General features: G+C 52.9%; 1 protein-coding gene across 3 annotated transcripts in view; it reads left to right on the forward strand.

Moving 5' to 3' along the window:
- The first annotated feature begins 5,137 nt into the window (after window positions 1-5,137).
- The window catches only part of dclk1a (doublecortin-like kinase 1a), a 78,779-nt gene continuing 65,668 nt past the window's right edge, over window positions 5,138-18,248 (forward strand). For 2 of the 3 annotated variants that reach the window (XM_056284656.1, XM_056284655.1), the window contains exons 1-2: window positions 5,138-5,513; window positions 7,496-7,845. In XM_056284656.1, coding sequence (XP_056140631.1) covers window positions 5,153-5,513; window positions 7,496-7,845 — 711 coding nt within the window. In that variant the 5' untranslated portion in view covers window positions 5,138-5,152. The remainder of the gene's footprint in view (window positions 5,514-7,495; window positions 7,846-18,248) is intronic. The other variant, XM_056284654.1, reaches the window with a different exon arrangement.

The following is an 18,248-nucleotide window of genomic DNA, read 5'->3' on the forward strand; positions in this document are numbered from 1 at the left end:
TTAGGCAGTAGTGACGGATCACTCCATTATCTATCGGAACATCGTGTATCCCTGCCCATGTTACTCCACTTAGACCCTCTCTCCGTTTCGCTCACAGTCAGCATGCAGGCACGCTTCGTAGTGTACTGTATGTAGATTTGTGAGTATGAGCGCCATCTTGTTGTTGCAAGTGTTGGTTTATGCAGACGTGCCTGTGCACTGGTCTGAGCCAAATTCATAGTAATAGGTCTTCCAGACGAGACACGGGCGAAGGGTTCCAGTCTTCCCATCCCAACAAGTTATTATTATTATCAAGCATTTTCAAACGAATAGGGAGGGACTGCTACAAAGATGGAATCGCCGCGTGTTTGTGGCAGTTGTCAAGGCCCAAGTGGGTGGGTTTTAAATTTGGCTGCCAGGCTTTTAAATTAAGGCCAATGTTATTTGTACAGCAGATGGACCCCAGATTGGGTTTGTCTCACACATGAATCATCAGCCCCTTCTCTCTGTTGGACCAAATCTAGCTTTGTATTTCTCATCAACTCCCATTCTGAATGGAAATACTTTGACTATGATGTGATCGATAGGTACAAATTTTGTTTGGTGTACGATTTTGTGTACAAAAAACCCCCCAATATGCTCATCCAACAATGATCCATTGAACCAATATCAGCGGGGCACACGGCTCTTGGTTTTATATTTGTTCATGAGTGGTATAATAGTTTCCTGCTGCTACTACTACTACTACTACTACCACTACTACTACTTTCGGCTGCTCCTGTTAGGGGTCGCCACAGCGGATCATTCATTTCCCTCTCTTCCTGTCCTCTGCATCTTCCTCTGTCACACCAGCCACCTGCATGTCCTCCCTCACCACATCCATAAACCTCCTCTTTGGCCTTCCTCTTTCCCTCTTCCCTGGCAGCTCCATATTCAGCATCCTTCTCCCAATATACCCAGCATCTCTCCTCCACACATGTCCAAGCCATCTCAGTCTTGCCTCTCTTGATTTGTCTCCAAACTGTCCAACCTGAGCTGTACCTCTAATATACTCACTCCTAATCCTGTCCTTCTTCATCACGCCCAATGAAAATCTCAGCATCTTCAGCTCTGCCACCTCCAGCTCCACCTCCTGTCTTTTCATCAGTGCCACTGTCTCCAAACCATACAACATAGCTGGCCTCACAACCATCTTGTAAACCTTCCCTTTAACTCTTGCTAGTACCCTTCTGTCACAAATCACTCCTGACACTCTTCTCCACCCACTCCACCCTGCCTGCACGCTCTTCTTCACCTCTCTTCTGCACTCCCTGCATCCCTGGATAGTTGACCCCAAATATTTAAAACTCATATGTGGTATAATAGTTTCCCTAAATGTCAAAAATTGTGCATGCTTTTCATGCGATAGTTACACTGCCATTTTGATATGACTATTGTTAATTAAAGCTACATTCCTAACAATTTACATGCCAAGCAAATGTCGTTTTTTGAGCCTATCACATGTGTATTTATGACGATAATTACTCTACAGATATCCAGTTCATGCACTTGCCCATTTTTGTTGTTACCGACAGACGGCACTTTCCTGTGAGAAGTGATTCGCCGTGCAGCATTTTGCATCGCCACCACAGCAGCAGCACGGGGACGAAGGCAGGTAGCAGCCAGTCTGAAGTGGAAGCGAGGTTGTTGCGGCTAACAGGATATGGCAGATCACGCTCGTAGACTGCTCCGGCTGCTCTGGTTCCCCCCCAAAGTCCAAAGACACGTAGGTCAGCTGAATCGGCCGTACTCAATTTTGATTTTTTTTGGTTTGGATACACGTTTTAGTTTGAATATGTGTGTTCTTGCAGCTCTTAAGTGTGTTTTTGTCTGCATGTTGCACTGCTGTGGGCCGGCTGGGGGGGTAACGGCATTTTGTTTCACTTCATGTGCACAAGTGCATGAGGTGAAATGACAAACTGTTCCTGCATCCCTGATTCCTAAATTGTCCCTAGGTGTGAATGTGTGTGCATGTGTCGGCCCTGTGATGGCCTGGCAGCCTGTCCAGGGTGTCTCCCCGCCTGCCGGCCAGTGACTGCTGGGACAGGCTCCAGCATCCTGCAGCCCTAATTAGGATAAGCGGCTTGGATAATGGCTGGAAGCTTGTAGACTGTGTACAACAGCTAACTCACCCCCAACTTTTATTTCTTGGTTGTTCGGTGGTTGGAAAGTACAGACTCAGCAGCCCTGGTGACTCTGATCACACTCTGAGGTGTGCGGTAGTCAAACTTGTGTTATTAACCTCAGTACAGGTGATGCCATCCATCCATCCATCCATCCATCCATCCATCATCCAAACCACTTATCCTAGTCAGGGTCACGGGATGCTGGAGCCTGTCCCAGCAGTCATTGGGCGGCAGGCGGGGAGACACCCTGGACAGGCCGCCAGGCCATCACAGGGCCAACACACATTCACATTCACACGCACACACACACACTTTCACACCTAGGGACAATTTAGTACGGCCGAGTCACCTGACCTACATGTGTTTGGACTGTGGGAAGAAACCGTAGCACCCGGAGGAACATGCAAACTCCACACAGAGGACGACCCGTGCCGCCCCCAGGTGACGCCAATTAAGTAATTCCAGCAAAAATGACAATCTTCAGGATTGTGCGGTGAATTTGAAATCTTACTTTGTCGGTGCTCATGCAGAGGCATTAGCTAGACTAGTTTCTTTGGTACCGGATAACGGTGAGGAAATACAGGCCCTGCTCGAATGTCCTTGGGTGTCCTTACATGTTTTAAGCTACCGTCTCTCTCCACTCCAGCCCCCCTTAGCACAACTTGGACAGGGACACCTTGTCATCCCTCTCCTTGTGAGGCACTCTGGGTCCCTGTGTGTGTGTGTGTGTGTCCCCAAAATAGACCAGCCTGTGAGGGTCTAATGAAGGGGGAAACTGTTTGTGTCACCGTCCCCACATCCACATGCACTCAAGACTCGCATTAAAACCAATTCACTCAAGGAACAACAGCCAATTCCGTCTGACCTTTTAAATTCTGACCACATTCGTGAATGTTCTTGTGGGGGTTTTGTTGGAGCAGCGGATGAAAAACAAGTATATTTTACATGCATGGCCACGTACACTTGCACACGCTGCGGTAACTCCGGCTGGGGGCAAAGGACCCCACGACAACTCCGTGTCCTCCGAATGAACTTTATCTAGGACTGGCAAAACTCGACAGTAACATGCGGCGGCGTGCACTGCGAGCATCCTACAAATTGGAGAGCGCAACACGCACACGTATAGTGGAAACACAGCCGGTCTTGTCAGAACGAAGCTCCAGAATAGAAGCCCATGTTACAACACACATAACCCCCCCCCTCCCCCTCCCCAACCACAGACCCTCATGTAAAACCTCATGTAAACTCATACTTGGCTGCCAACCGCTTTAGCTTCTCCCCCAAGAAGACATAATCGGGATAGAGTTTCAACACACTGGGGCTTTTAACACACACACACACGCACACACACGCACACACGCGCACACGCACTTGCCGAGGGAGTGATGGGACTGGTCCCTGGAGGACAGGATGTGGGTCAGTTGGGCTCCACATCCCCATTTGTCTCTCTGAGGGTCCATTTCCTTCCTCGTGTCACACACAAGCGCACCTCGGAGGTCAGGACGAGAAACAGACCGGTGAAGAGACGGCACGTGCCCCCCCCCCACCCACCCGGGGTCCTCTGCAGGGGCGCGCGCGGTAACGGGACAGGGCGCAACACTCGCGCTAATGTATGTTAATATGCCAACGAGGGGACTTTTACGAACGGGGACCGGCTTTTCTTTTGCTTTATTTTCGTGCCGAGTTTACGTTATCCGTTGCTCTGCGATAACGGACAAGAAGCACAGGTCATCATCCATGCGGGTAAATGGCAGCTTGTGGATGGAATAGGCTGCTGGCTCTAACGATGGGGGCGGGCAGCCAACGCGTGACTTGCGGGCTGGTGCGTGCGTGCGCGTGCGTGCGTGTGTCAGCACGAGGAGGGTGCGGGGCTTTGCAACACGCATAGGAAGAGTAGGTTTGCATCCCAATGAGGGAGGGAGGGGGGCTCAATGAAAATCACGGCACGACATGCGTGAGAGAGGGAGGAGAGAGGAGGTGGGTGACAATGAGAATGGGAGGGGAGGCAGCTGCTGCGTAGCCCATTACCAGTCCAGCCTCTCCGGCACGCTCTGGCTCACCAACACACACACACACGCACATATACACACACACACACGCACACTCACGCACACACACACTCGGCGGGGGAGCAGATCAATCGGACAACAAAGGGACTCGCGGAGCTCGTATCCAGACCGGGATAAAGATCAGCCTTCATCCGGTGTCCTCTTTTTAATCCGGCGCAGGATCTTTTAAATCGGGCATACTGGAGGTGGTCGTCACAGAAGCGTTACAGCCCCGCGTAGGTAAGCCGGAACCACAGCGCTCCTCGTAACCGGACCCCTTTCTCCGAGGCTGCCCCCCCCATTGTCCCGAAGCCGCTCCGAGCGTTCGGGGCCATGCCGGGGGCAGCCCGCCGCCTTCCATCGCGTCTGTCACGGCGCGAATGGAAAGTTACCGCGCCTTGTTTGTTTCCGTTGCGTCGCCGAGTTGACGTTTTGTTGTTGTTGTTGTAGGGGGGAGGTGGGGGGAAGAGGGTCCGATTCATTGATAAACCGGAACCCGAGAGCCGCCGGCCGCGGCCGGCTCCGCGAGCCGGTCGGAACTGGAAGCGGGCCGTGCGTAGTACCGATGCGTGACCAGCGAGCCTCACGCCCCTCTCCGCGTGTCCAGCGTCTGAGCTAGCCCGCGCGAGACAGACGGCCGCTCTGACCCGGGCGCACGCCTACAGGCCCCGCGGCGCGCGGCTTAACAGCACTTAATCCGTCATTAGGGGGGCTATTTTGAGACCGGCGCAGGGACCGAAAAGCCACCCGGGCCGCGTCGAGTCCCCCCCCCCCCGCCGCTTTTGGTCGTCGTCGTCTGACAAGGTTGGACTTGTGTGGAGTTGCGCATTGTTTTCACCCGACCAACTTTTTTGGGGGGTTTTGTTTAATCTTCTCTTCTCATCTCCTGTGTCTATATCGTGTCCCCCCCTCCCCCCGTCCGCAGATAGTACGGCCGTACTCGTCGCCCTGGGCAGAGGCATGGAGGTGGAGCACTTCGACGAGCGGGACAAGGCGCAGCGGCACAGCCGCGCCGCGGCCAAGATGAACGGCGTGCCGAGTCCCACGCACAGCGCCCACTGCAGCCTGTACCGCACCCGCACGCTGAAGACCCTGAGCGCCGAGAAGCGCGCCAAGAAGGTCCGCTTCTACCGCAACGGCGACCGCTACTTCAACGGCATCGTCTACGCCATCTCGTCCGACCGCTTCCGGACGTTCGACGCGCTGCTGGCCGACCTGACGCGCTCGCTGTCCGACAACGTCAACCTGCCGCAGGGCGTCCGCACCATCTACACCCTGGACGGCTCCGGGAAGATTAGCGGCATAGAGCAGCTGGTGGAAGGTAAAAGCCTCGTTGCAATAAAAAGACTCCTTGACCACTGTAACGTATAAATGTTAGCCCCCCCCCCGAGACATGTAAACACCTCGGTGGTTCTCATGTCATCTAAAACAGCGGCTCTCAATCAGGTCCTCAGGTAGCGCCATTACTGCGGGGTTTCTAGGCTGCTGGGTAGTTCACCACATTCACCTGTTGTTCCAGTCAGGGAGGGTTTTAGACTCGGAGCAAGAGGTGCGTGTCAGGAAATGTACTTGGTAGAAGGGAAAACCGACCAAAACGGAACCACAGCCCAAACCCGAACCCTACATTTGACCGCTAACCCGACCTGTGTGTCGTCACCGTTGGTGGGTGAGGGCAGCAGTTTGACATTGGAGCCTATTGAAGAGAGTACCTCGCACGTCATACTGTATCGACGCTTATGGGAATATGCTGTGGTATCTGAGGACTGGGTTGAGAACCACTGGTCTAAAACTGTGGCCTAGTTTCTCACTTCATCTGAAGCATCTCTCTGTCTCCCCCTCCCCCCCCTCTTCCCTCTCCCCTTTCTCTTTCACTGTTTCCAAGGACGAGCATGTCTTACCTAATAACCTACTAGATGGCCGCGCGAGGCCATGTTTGATCACTCCCCGCTAATCTCCCATTCATTCACTTGTAGCATAGGAGAACGGGCGGCCAAATACTACGACACATTTGCACTGACTTGTCTAAATCCCAACAAGAGCTGACCACCGGCGGGCTCTAAGAGATGAGATGCCGTTAAGGGAACTTCCAAAAAAAACCCAAAGAAAACGCACCCACGGCCTCCCGTAATGCTTCGCTGAGGGACGACACTGGATTTGGAAAAAGCAGAGTCGGCGAATAAGCATTTATTTTACCGCACCTGCCCAAGCAGAGCGTTTTAGCTTGCGTGGTTTGGAAAAAAGTCAAACCCAGTGAAATATTTTGCTACTCTCTGCAAGCCTGGGTAAATCATTTGAGTGCACCCGAGATGAGGATAATCCCTGGTTTGCTTGGTTCTGACTCGGGCCGTCCGTCTCATGGCGGCAGAGGTATAAACATCAACTCACTGGGTGTTTATTGAGACGTTCCACTCTACTCTGCAGACTGATATGGCTGCCTCGTAAGATACCTGCAGCATTGATTGACATGGGCTAGGCTGTCAATCAACCTGTGACAGGCGTGGCGATGTTTACTTATAAATATTTACTGCTGCCGTAATCACAACAGTCCACACATTTGATTAGATCCTTATTCGGGGTTTTGAGAAGTGACGTACAGTTGCACCAAGAGTAAAGTAGCTGGGCATCCGGGTAGCGTAGCGGTCTATTCCGTTGCCTACCAACACGGGGATCGCCGGTTCGAATCCCCGTGTTAACCTCCGGCTTGGTCGGGCGTCCCTACAGACACACAATTGGCCGCGTCCGCGGGTGGGAAGCCAGATGTGGGCATGTGTCCTGGTCGCTGCACTATCACCTCCTCTGGTTGGTCGAGGGGGGGGTAGCGTGATCCTCCCATGTGCTTCGTCCCCCTGGCGAAACTGCTCACTGTCAGGTGAAAAGAAGCGGCTGGCGACTCCACGTATGGTAGTCTGCAGCCCTCCCTGGATCGGCAAAAGGGGGGGAGCAGCGACCGGGACGGCTCAGAAGAGTGGGGTAATTGGCCAGATGCAACTGGGGAGAAAAGGGGGGAAAATAAAAAAAATAACTAATTTGTATTCAGTCAGCAGTCTCATAATTTAGCCTCCAATCACACTCGAAATACTTTCACCACCACTTGTTTTCATCCATGCACCTCGTTACCCAGCCCTCCTTCCTCCTTTTGTCTTTGCCGCCCTATTCTTTAACATAGTATACCATTTTTGTTCACTCTCTCCGTACGGACCGCTGTCTTCCTCACATCTTCCTCTGGCTTTTTGTGATTCATGAAGCTCATCCCAGTCCTAAACAGGATGTTTCCACGGATAACTTTTTTCCCCCCGTCTGCAGGGGAAAGCTACGTGTGCAGCTCCATCGAGGCGTACAAGAAGGTGGACTACACCAAGAACGTCAACCCCAACTGGTCGGTCAACGTCAAGGCCTCGGCGGCAGCCTCCCGGGGACCTCCCTCCCTGGGCAGTGCCAAGGCCGGAGCCCCGGAGGGCCGCGAAAACAAGGACTTCATACGCCCCAAGCTGGTGACGGTGGTGCGGAGCGGGGTGAAGCCCCGCAAAGCCGTGAGGATCCTACTAAACAAGAAGACGGCCCACTCCTACGAGCAGGTCCTGACCGACATCACTGACGCCATCAAGCTGGACTCGGGAGTGGTTAAGAAGATCTACACACTGGAGGGCAAACTGGTAAGGAACTGTTAGAGCGAGACCCTCGCTGGTGGTCTCTGCTTAGTTGTGCGTTGACGGTTGGCGTCACGGCTGGCGTCACAAGCGCTGCTATTTGCACCTCGGCTATTTTTTGCAGGTGTCAAGTCAGACACAGCCTGCTCCCAAGCTAGCACCCCGCCGTGGTGTGGCTCAGGTTTACAAAGCCGCTTGTCTGGCAGCCAGGAGCTGCAGGGAGGGGCGTGCAGGAGCTGATGGCGTCGTGCAGCGTAGTGCGGTTTAATATCAACCGTCGTTACACCCGCTAGAAGGTTCTGTTCGGAGAAACCGAGCGGGCATCGGACGTGGGAGGTACTATATCTCCATTGCTGGTTTAATCCTTTGAATAAGAGGGTTTTTTTTTAAAATTTGCAGACATTATTAGTTGTCAGTAATTCTATCACGGTGCTGCTATTTTAGTCATGTTGTGAACAGCGAGACCGATGGCGAGGCCGCACTTCCTAAATATTAGATGACCGTGCTTCACTTCACTTACACGGATGTGTTTTCAATGGACACCTGTGTCGCCCCTGTGCAGAGACAGACCGGTCGACTGAAAGAGAGGGAGGGAGGGAGGGAGGGAGGGAGGGAGGGAGGGAGAAGGTTAAGATGAGGCAAATCCATGAATGGAGTCTGGGTTGTCGCCCACGCAGCGGCGATGTGTGCCAGAGCAGTGCCTCTGTACACCGAAATAACTCCGTGTCTCAGCCCCCACTCGTGGTCCCCCCCCCCCACCTCCTCTGCTGCCTCCTCTCAGCTGTGGGGGGGGGCACTATAGAGAGATCACACACACACACACACCCACCCACACACACACACACAGGATGCTGTAGACTTGGTCAAAGTTGTGAGGTGTGTGTGTTTGTCGATGTTTGTGTGCATGTTTTTTGAGTGCGTAACTGTGAAAGAGGGCTAAAGATAGAGATAGAAACCAAGAGAGGACCCCCCCCCCCCATCTCTCATCCACCCTCTCTCTCTCTCTCTCTCTCTCTCTCTCTCTCTCTCTCTCTCTCTCTCTCTCTCTCTCTCTCTCTCTCTCTCTCTCTCTCTCTCTGTGTGCAGGTTTGGTAGTCTCTCTATCACTCATGCCATCTTTCTTTGTGGCTGTCTGTCTGGTTGTGGCTGTCTGTCTGACTGCAGATCTGGTTGTGCTCCCCCTCTGTCCCTCTCCCTCCCTCTCTCTCCTCCTCCTCCTCTTTTCCTCTCTTTCTGTGGTACATCGCGCCATCTCTCCAAGTTGACGAGCAAACCATGCTGGAACGACGCGGTTCTTTTCAACCAGATTGTTTGACGTCACGGGCGCGCCGCCATGTGGCGTCCTACGCCAGTAACCATCTTGTGAACGGCCTTTAACTGACTCGTGTGTGTGGGAACACGGAGGAGACGGCTATAGGGCTGCTTTAGAATAATCATGCAGTGAATTTGCATGGTGAATTTACGTTTCCCGTAGAAACCGTGAACGCCATTTTTTGGATTTTCTCCCCTGTCGGTTGAAATATCCGGTTCATGTGTTGGCGCTGGTGTGTGATGCAGTCCCGGGTCACAGCAGGTCAGACACCCCCTGCTTTTCATCGAACCGTCTGCCGGCGGTCTAGCGGGCCGCTTTCTGCAGATTTGACCAGTCTGAGTGTCAGATCCCGGCGCTAGCCGGCGAAATCCCAGGATCAGGTTTTTCCTTGAGAAACCTCCTGCTGGGGATTAGGCTCATGTTTTTTTTTTTTTTTGCACAATGCTAACGACTGTGGCCATCGCTGGTTAGTGTTAGTTTGGAGATTACGCAATAATTGCCTCGCTCCCCCAGTTCACCCCTGGAAGTAAGACAATTATGGGAGGGCTATTTTTAGAGCCGGCATCGATTGGGCTCGTCGGCATGGTAACACGCTCCCTGCAAGATAGACCGGGTTGTGTGTAGAACAGATTCATGGCTTGTGTGTGTGTGTGTGTGTGTGTGTGTGTGTGTGTGTGTGTGTGTGTGTGTGTGTGCAGTTGGGATTATGTAAGCAAAGGGAGGAGCAGAAGAAGAGCGAACGAGAGATTTCAGAGGCAGAAATGGAATAAAAGTCGGAGAAGCGAACGAGACCGGAGAGGACGAACAACGAGGACGCGGACGCTCTCGCGGGGGGGGGGGGGGGGGGGACCGCGGTTTTGCAGGGGTTTCACACACACACATGTTTTACCACCTGAGCGGGTTTTCCACACAACACGGGCCTAAATATAAACAACCCCCTGTTTCTGAGGCGGTGAAAGGTCCCAGACAAAACCTAGATAAGCTCATAGCTAATTCAAAACCCCCGTAAAATGGGGCTAATCCATACTAAATTAGTGATTATGCACGCACACGCACACATACACATGCGCAGGCGTGCGTGCATGCATGCACAGACACACACACGCACACACCGAGAGACAAATGGTGAGGGGGGGGGGGAGGAGATAGGGACACAACGGGTTGTGCGGTGGGAGTGTGTTACGGGATGAGACCTAATTCAGCGTTTTTCTGTCCCTGCAAAATAAAAGAGCAGCAGCTGAAGTAAGAGAGAGAGTGAGTGAGTGAATGAGGGCTGGAGGGAGGACGTCCTGCGCACCCCCTGGACACCCCAACGTACGGTGTTGGGTGTCGGCTGTGAGGCAGAGGTAATTACCCGAGTGCATGTCAGGTCAGGGTAACGTTGCAGGAAGTGGTTAAGTAGGGTGTGTGTGTGTGTGTGTGTTGTCGGCTGAGTCCTGTCAATCGCCGAGCCGGTGGCTGAAGTAGGTTTCTGGGCCTGGCTGCCAGTGGAGCTGGGTCTCGGTGGACCTCCGGAGTCTACGGAGGACGCTGCGGAGGCAAAGCTGGGGCTCCTGGCCTTCATTAACCCCTGTAATGAGGCCAGAGACAGTGGGGCAGGATGTGTAGTGCCATCCCGATAGCTCACTTGCCCTTTCTCTCTGTCTCTCTGTCTCTCTCTTACTCTCTGTCTCTGTGTCTGTCTGTCTGTCTCTCTCGTCCTTCAGCGATACCCTAGTTTGCTTCGTTTCCCTTCACGTTCTGGTTGTTTTTTTTTTTTTCAAAACAGAGCTGTGAGATAAATAATGGATCAGATAAAGACAGGTTCAGTAGAAATCTGTTTTACTATTCTCATCCATAACCTACATTAAGATGCTGTAGTATTTCTGTGTGTGTGTGTGTGTGTGTGTGTGTGTGTGTGGTGGGGTCATAGGAGATGGTGAACCAGACTCAAACCCGCAACGTTATGAGCATGGGATATGTTACCTTAGTCAGTTCGCCCATGGAGAGTCTACATCCTGCTCTACTAGAGGTTTGGGGGCGGGGGGGGTATCGTATTTCGTGCTGCAATATGAGCAGTCAGTGAGGAATAAAATCCCCCCCCTCATTAGAATATTGACCCCACCGCTGTCTCAGGTCTCACTATCTGATAGCAGCGATTCACAGCGCCTTCTCCTCTCCATTGTGATTAGTAGAAACTCAAGTTTCCCAGCAGGCTTTGCTCCTTGGCCAGTTTCTGTATTGATGATGATAATGATGATGATGATGATGTGATCGCGTTGCCTGGGAACAGGACTGAGCTGTGGTCGTGTCACAGAACCCCGGGAGGATGGTGGCGGATTGGTCTGATCAGGAAGATAGATGACGCATAAGTGGCTTAGGCCACGGACATAGCAGGGCCTATTAATAAAACCTAAGCTCTGTTTACACACACACACACATACACACACACACACACACACACACACACACACACACACACACACACACGTGTCACCCTATACTTGTGGGGACCCCTCGTCCACTACATTCATTCACTAGCCCTTAACCCTAACCTTAACCTAATCCTAACCCTAACCCTAAACCCAAGTCCTAACACTAAAATAGACCCCTTTCCTCATGTGGACCATAAAATGTCCCCACAAGGTAGGTGGTTTCAGGTTTTGGTATCCTGATGGGGACATTTGGTCCCCATTAGAATAGAAAACCTGGCACACACACACACAAACACACACATGGGGACCACAGGTGCTAAGACAGACTGCCTCAAGACTTCTCATGAGTACGGCACAAAGGCTGCGACGGTTCCAGATCAGATTTTTACAAGCCTCCCCACCCCTAAAAAAGGATTAAATGAAGGTTGACAAGTGGACACTTGTTGTGGGGGCGGTGTCCCTCGGAGACCGCCTGTACGGGGGGTGGATGGGGTAGTTGTCTTTGGACACTTGTTGTGGGGGCGGTGTCCCTCGGAGACCGTCTGTAGGGAGGTGGATGGGGTAGTTGTCTTTGGACACTTGTTGCGGGGGCGGTGTCCCTCGGAGACCGCCTGTAGGGAGGTGGACGTGGTAGTTGTCCCTGGACACTTGTTGTGGGGGCGGTGCCCCTCGGAGACTGTCTGTAGGGGGGCGGCTGTGGTAGTTGTCCTTGGACACTTGTTGTGGGGGCGGTGTCCCTCGGAGACCGCCTGTAGGGGGGTGGACGTGGTAGTTGTCCCTGGACACTTGTTGTGGGGGCGGTGTCCCTCGGAGACCGCCTGTAGGGGGGGTGGACGTGGTAGTTGTCCCTGGACACTTGTTGTGGGGGTGGTGTCCCTCGGAGACCGCCTGTAGGGGGGTGGACGTGGTAGTTGTCTTTGCAGGGTGCCTGTGCACTATCTGCAGTGCAGCTCTCATTTCCCAGTCTGCAACACTGGCCTGCTTCTCTGCTGGCTGGCAACGCTGATGAGCTCTGTACCGTCCTCTTTATCCCGCCGTCCACCGCTTCATCCGTCCCTCTGTCCACCGCTTCATCCGTCCCTCTGTCCCCCCCCCCCCCCGCTCTCTCTCTCTCATCCTTCCTTCTTCTTTCCTTCACCCGTTTTCATTTCCACGTGTCCTTTTCCTGGCTTCTCTTGTTGGCTGTATTCCTCCATTGCACTCTGTATGTTTCTCTTCCTCTCTCGTGTCTGTCTTTGCCTTGTCCTCCCTCTCGGTCTCAGCCTTCTCTTCCTGTGTACGTCTCTTTTCCCCGTGTGTCTTTCTTGGCTCCTGTCATGTGCTTTAGCACATCTTTTGGCCATTTTGACCTCCTTGTTTCTTCTTTTTCTTATTATCATGGCCCTTTCTCGCTCTCCCTCACTCTCCCTCCCTCTCTCTCTCTCTCTTTCACTGTCTCTCTGTCTCTCTCTCTTTCACTGTCTCTCCCTCTCTCTCTCTCTGTCTTTCTCTTTCACTGTCTCTCTCTCTCTCACTGTCTCTGTCAGCACACTGTGGTTTTTACGGCCGTTTAGTTCTCATTTAATTAGCACACACAGCATGCAGCCCTACTCAGAGCCAGAGCATATGGCTATGTACTGCTCTCTCGCTTTCTCTCTGTCTCTGTCTGTCTGTCTGTCTGTCTGTCTGTCTGTCTGTCTGTCTGTCTGTCCCTCTGTCTGTCTGTCTCTCTGTCTCTGTCTGTCTGTCTGTCTCTCGCTCTCCGTCTCTCTCTCTATGTCTCGGTCTCTCTCTATGTCTCTATGTGTCTCTAAGTGTCTGTCTGTCTGTCTGTCTCTCTCTGTGTCTCTGTGTCTCTGTCTTCCTCTCTCTCTATATCTGTCTCTGTCTCTCTGTGTCTCTCACTATGTCTCTCTCTCTAAGTCTCTCTCACTCTCACTCTGTCTCTCTTGCTATGTGTCTCTCACTCTCTGCCTCGCTCTCTAAGTCTCTCTCTCTCACACACTGTCTGTCTGTCTCTCTCACTGTCTCTCTCACTGTCTCTCTCTAAGCCTCTCTCGCTCTCACTCTGTCTCTCGCTCTCTCTCTGTCTCTCTCACTATGTCTCGCTCACCCTGTCTGCCTCGCTCTCTAAGTCTCTCTCTCTCTCATGCTGTCTGTCTGTCTCTCTCACTGTCTCTCTCAAAGTCTCTCTCGCTCTCACGCTGTCTCTCTCGCTATGTCTCGCTCACCCTGTCTGTCTCTGTCTCTCTCTCTCTCTCTCTCTCTCTCTCTCTCTCTCTCTCTCTCTCTCTCTCTCTCTCTCTCTCTCTCTCTAAGTCTCTCTCTCTCTCATGCTGTCTGTCTGTTTCTCTCACTGTCTCTCTCAAAGTCTCTCTCGCTCTCACGCTGTCTCTCTCGCTATGTCTCGCTCACCCTGTCTGTCTCTCTCTCTCTCTCTAAGTCTCTCTGTCGCTCACGCTGTCTGTCTGTCTCTGTGTGTCTCTCTCTCACTCTGTCTCTCTCTATGTCTCTCTCACTGTGTCCTTCCACCCATCAGCATGTTCCTGGATTTCCTCGCCTGGTTGTTTTGTTTTCCGTGTGTCTCTCGTCCCGTATCAGTTTTGTCCCTCCCTGTCCCTCACGTGCTATGTGGGCCGTGTGCAGCTCTGCAGGTACTGTACACGAGTCACTAAGCAACGCCGCTATAAACATTAGAAGTCCTGAATACTAGCATTAAATACTTCTGTGCTCAGTGTTCAGCTGGTTTGTATTTTCACTTTTTGATGTGGTTTTATTTATTCTTTCTATTTGTTTGTTTGTTGATGACATCATCGCCTCTGCTCTGTGTGGAGCATTGTGGGTAGCAGAGCGGCTGGTCCATCTGCTGCTGCTGTTCTGCTGAGTCACAGCTACTTGCTGCAGCAGCTTGTGGCTCTCTGACTCTGTGTGTTTATGTCTGTGTGGCTGTGTGTATCTGTGTGTGTGTGTTTGTGTGTGTGTGCCTGTGTGTGTGCGTGCATAGAGGTATAAGTTTATGCCCGTGTTGATGGGTGTGGGTGTGTAGTTGTGTACTAGTGTGTTTACTTGCACTTCAGAATATGAAAATGGTCATTATAACGAGAGCCTCGGAACAGGTGTGTGCAGTACACTTTAGCTAGTGCTTCAGACTGAAATGTTGTTATTACTTTTTGTGTTCCTTCCGTGACAGTGAGCTAGCGGTTTTGGTGTGGCGCTGTCTGCCAGCAGAGTGGTTGTAGCAGATTGGAGGGCTGTCTGTGGACAAGGGCTGTGCTGCCAAGTCGGTATCAACAACAGAGATTACCAACACAACTTAACCGTAACACTCTCTGCTCTCCCACACACACACACCCTGACTCACTCTCTCAGTCACTCAGTCAGTCAGTCTCTCACTCACTCACTCACTCACTCACTCACTCACTCACTCACTCACTCACTCACTCACTCACTCACTCACTTACTCACTCTCTCAGTCAGTCAGTCAGTCAGTCAGTCACTCATTCACTCACTTACTCACTCACTCTCTCAGTCACTCAGTCAGTCAGTCTCTCACTCTCTCAGTCACTCACTTACTCACTCACTCACTCATTCACTCAGTCAGTCACTTGCTCACTCTCTGTCACTCACTTACTCACCCACTCACTCATTCACTCAGTCAGTCACTTGCTCACTCACTTACTTACTCACTCTCTCAGTCAGTCAGTCAGTCAGTCAGTCACTGACTCGCTCTCTCACTCACTCCCTCACTTGCTCACTCGCTCACTCAGTCACTCATTCATTCACTCAGTCAGTCAGTCAGTCACTCATTCATTCACTCAGTCACTCATTCACTCGCTCACTCACTTAGTCACTTTCTCACTCACTTAGTCACTCACTCATTCACTTAGTCACTCACTCACTCTCTCAGTCAGTCAGTCAGTCAGTCAGTCACTGACTCGCTCTCTCACTCACTCGCTCACTCAGTCACTCATTCACTCACCCAGTCAGTCAGTTACTCATTCATTCACTCAGTCACTCACTCATTCACTCACTCACTCACTTAGTCACTCACTCATTCACTCACTCACTTAGTCACTCACTCATTCACTCACTCACTTGCTCACTCAGTCACTCGCTCATTCACTCACTCACTCACTCACTTAGTCACTCACTCATTCACTCACTTAGTCACTCACTCATTCACTCACTCACTTTGCTCACTCAGTCACTCGCTCATTCACTCATTCATTCACTCAGTTAGTCACTCACTCACTCACTCGCTCAGTCAGTCACTTGCTCACTCGCTTGCTCTCCCACTCACTCACTCACTCACTCACTCACTCACTCACTCACTCACTCACTCACTCACTCACTCACCTCACACGTTCTGCCAGAAAGTTCAGTAAACTCTTAATACAGTTTATGTTTGACGCACTGCTATGAAACTAGACTACTATCGAGGCTTGACTCTCCCTGCCTCTCTCACATGCCGACGGTGTAGACTCCGATTCCAGCGGGGCGAGACGGAACCGGGTTTTCGGGGCAAACCGGTAGATATGACTGAGAACCGCGATCGGCGGAGAGAGACGGGGGGGGGGGGGGGGGCTACGGGAGAGAGGGAGACAGACGAAAGAAGGGCAAGACGGGACGAGAAAGAGAATTAAATAAGTTGGGACAGAAGTTTAGGGGGCGGGGGTGTTAGAGGAGGGAAAGGGGGAGGGGGGGCGGGCTGAGGACAGCAAAGGCACGGCGGGATGCTGCCTCTGCCTTCAGCCCTCCTTGCTGACCGATGGCCCTTAAGGGAGCCGGGACGCATGCGGCGCCGCCTCACCCCCCCCCCCCCCGGTTCTTTAAACGAAACGTTGACTAGCTCCCACTTGCACGTTCACGCTGATTTATGGACTCGAACAGGCGCACAAAAAGACACGCGCGCACAACCAGGCCTACGCAGCCTCAGAAAGTTTGTCAGCCCCCTGTGGGGAGCGGGAGCTGTTGCGTAAGCGGCTGGTTGTGTAACGGCGTGGCCGTGGCAGACTGCTGCGCTGTCTACTGGTCTCCCCCCCCCCTCCGCTCTCCTCCCTCCCTCCGCCCCTCATTTTCCTCCTCTCTTCCCCCGCTGCCCTCCCGTCACCCTTGCTCCTCATACCCGGTTGGCTGTCAGCTGAAATAGGGGGTGTGGACGTATGGGGGGGGAGGGGCCACGCAACGTGTGAGCCCTCCCTCTGGGTGCAGATGCCCTCCCCCCTCCTCCCCCCTCCCGAGCCCTTTTCTCTCACTTCCTTTTAACGTGTTTTCCGTCCACCTCTCTCTCTCTCTGCCAGTCAGCAGGCGTAACCCGCCGCCTGTCAGGGTCCTCCTCGTCTGTCTCCGTCCATTACCCAGGCACCCGTCCGTTTTTACCTGTCAGTCTGCCCCCCCCCACCCCCACCCCTTGTCCCCACGTGTCTCTGTCTGCCCCTCTTCATCTCTCGGTTTCCCGTCTTGTCTGTCCGTACTTCTCTTCTGTTCAATCGAGTTTTCTCTCTGTCCATCTGTCCGTCTATCTGGCTCGCCATCTGTCCGCGTCTTGTCTTGTCTCTTGTTTGTTGGTCCATCTGTCCGTCTCTGGACACGGTGAACGTCGCGCGGCAGCAGCATCGGAGGCAGCTGCTGCTCCACATTAGCCCCGCAGCTGATTCAGCACCAGGGACAGCTCCACACGGAGCCGGGGCTCCTCTGCACCGTCCCCCACCCCCCACCCCCCCGCGTCCCTCCCGGACGCCGGGCTCCTCCCTCCCAGCCAGCAGGACGGCAGCCTGCTCTATTGTGGCCGGGGAGATTAGCGCACGAGACGCCACCCGTCATCTCTTCCTCTTCCTCGTGGAGTGGCTGGCGGCCTTTATTGAGACAACATCCGCCGTCCTTTCCTTAGCAGAAGGCACAAAAAAAGACACAAGTGAAAGGTGGGGGACTGTGGAGGGCCGTGTTCTACAGTTAAGCCACCGGGGTGGCTCACGCTCCAGTTCCCTTTTTAGGCGGAGGTCAGGGGGCTGCAAATCCTCCTCCGGTCGAGAATCGGGGAGTTTGACAGGTGACGGATGAGACCCGGGTCCTGACTGGCAGACGGACAGAGGAAGTGGAGCAGGGGGGTCCTGTCGCGTGTCACTTGTTCTCAGCGGCAACAACGGGACAGACCGGTCGGAAGGCCAGTCTCACCTATTTACGCAACCTCCAGCGGCACCAGCAGGGGCGCTGTCCATACAATGTGTGTATGCCTACTTAGTTGTGTATGTGTGGAATGTGTAGTCCTGCTGGTGTCATCTAGCAGGAAGTGCCAAAGGACATATATTTTACCCCCAGAATAGGAAAATGGTAAATAAGGGTAAGGAAGTGCCGAGGGCATTATAGTATCTCAGTATGTCCCCTGCGGGTCTGTCTCTAAAAATTAACACCCCCCCTCCCCCCGCCCCATTTCATCTGCATATTACCACGGCGCTGTCGTTGCGCTCTGTATTTCGCCTGCCATGTTGCTGGTAATCTGCCTAGCAACTCCTATTTACTGCCCAGTTCTCAGTCCTGACTAAAGGATGAAGACTTTAGGGGGGCGGGGTTAACGCTGTACTGCTGTTCTCTCTCTCTCTCTCTCTCTCTCTCTCTCTCTCTCTCTCTCTCTCTCTCTCTCTCTCTCTCTCTCTCTCTGACCACCCCCCTGTGCTCCATCTCTCCGCGCTTTCGCTGGTCTTTTC

Source organism: Lampris incognitus, chromosome 8 (assembly GCF_029633865.1).
Source record: "Lampris incognitus isolate fLamInc1 chromosome 8, fLamInc1.hap2, whole genome shotgun sequence".
In the NCBI taxonomy this organism is placed as follows: domain Eukaryota; kingdom Metazoa; phylum Chordata; class Actinopteri; order Lampriformes; family Lampridae; genus Lampris; species Lampris incognitus.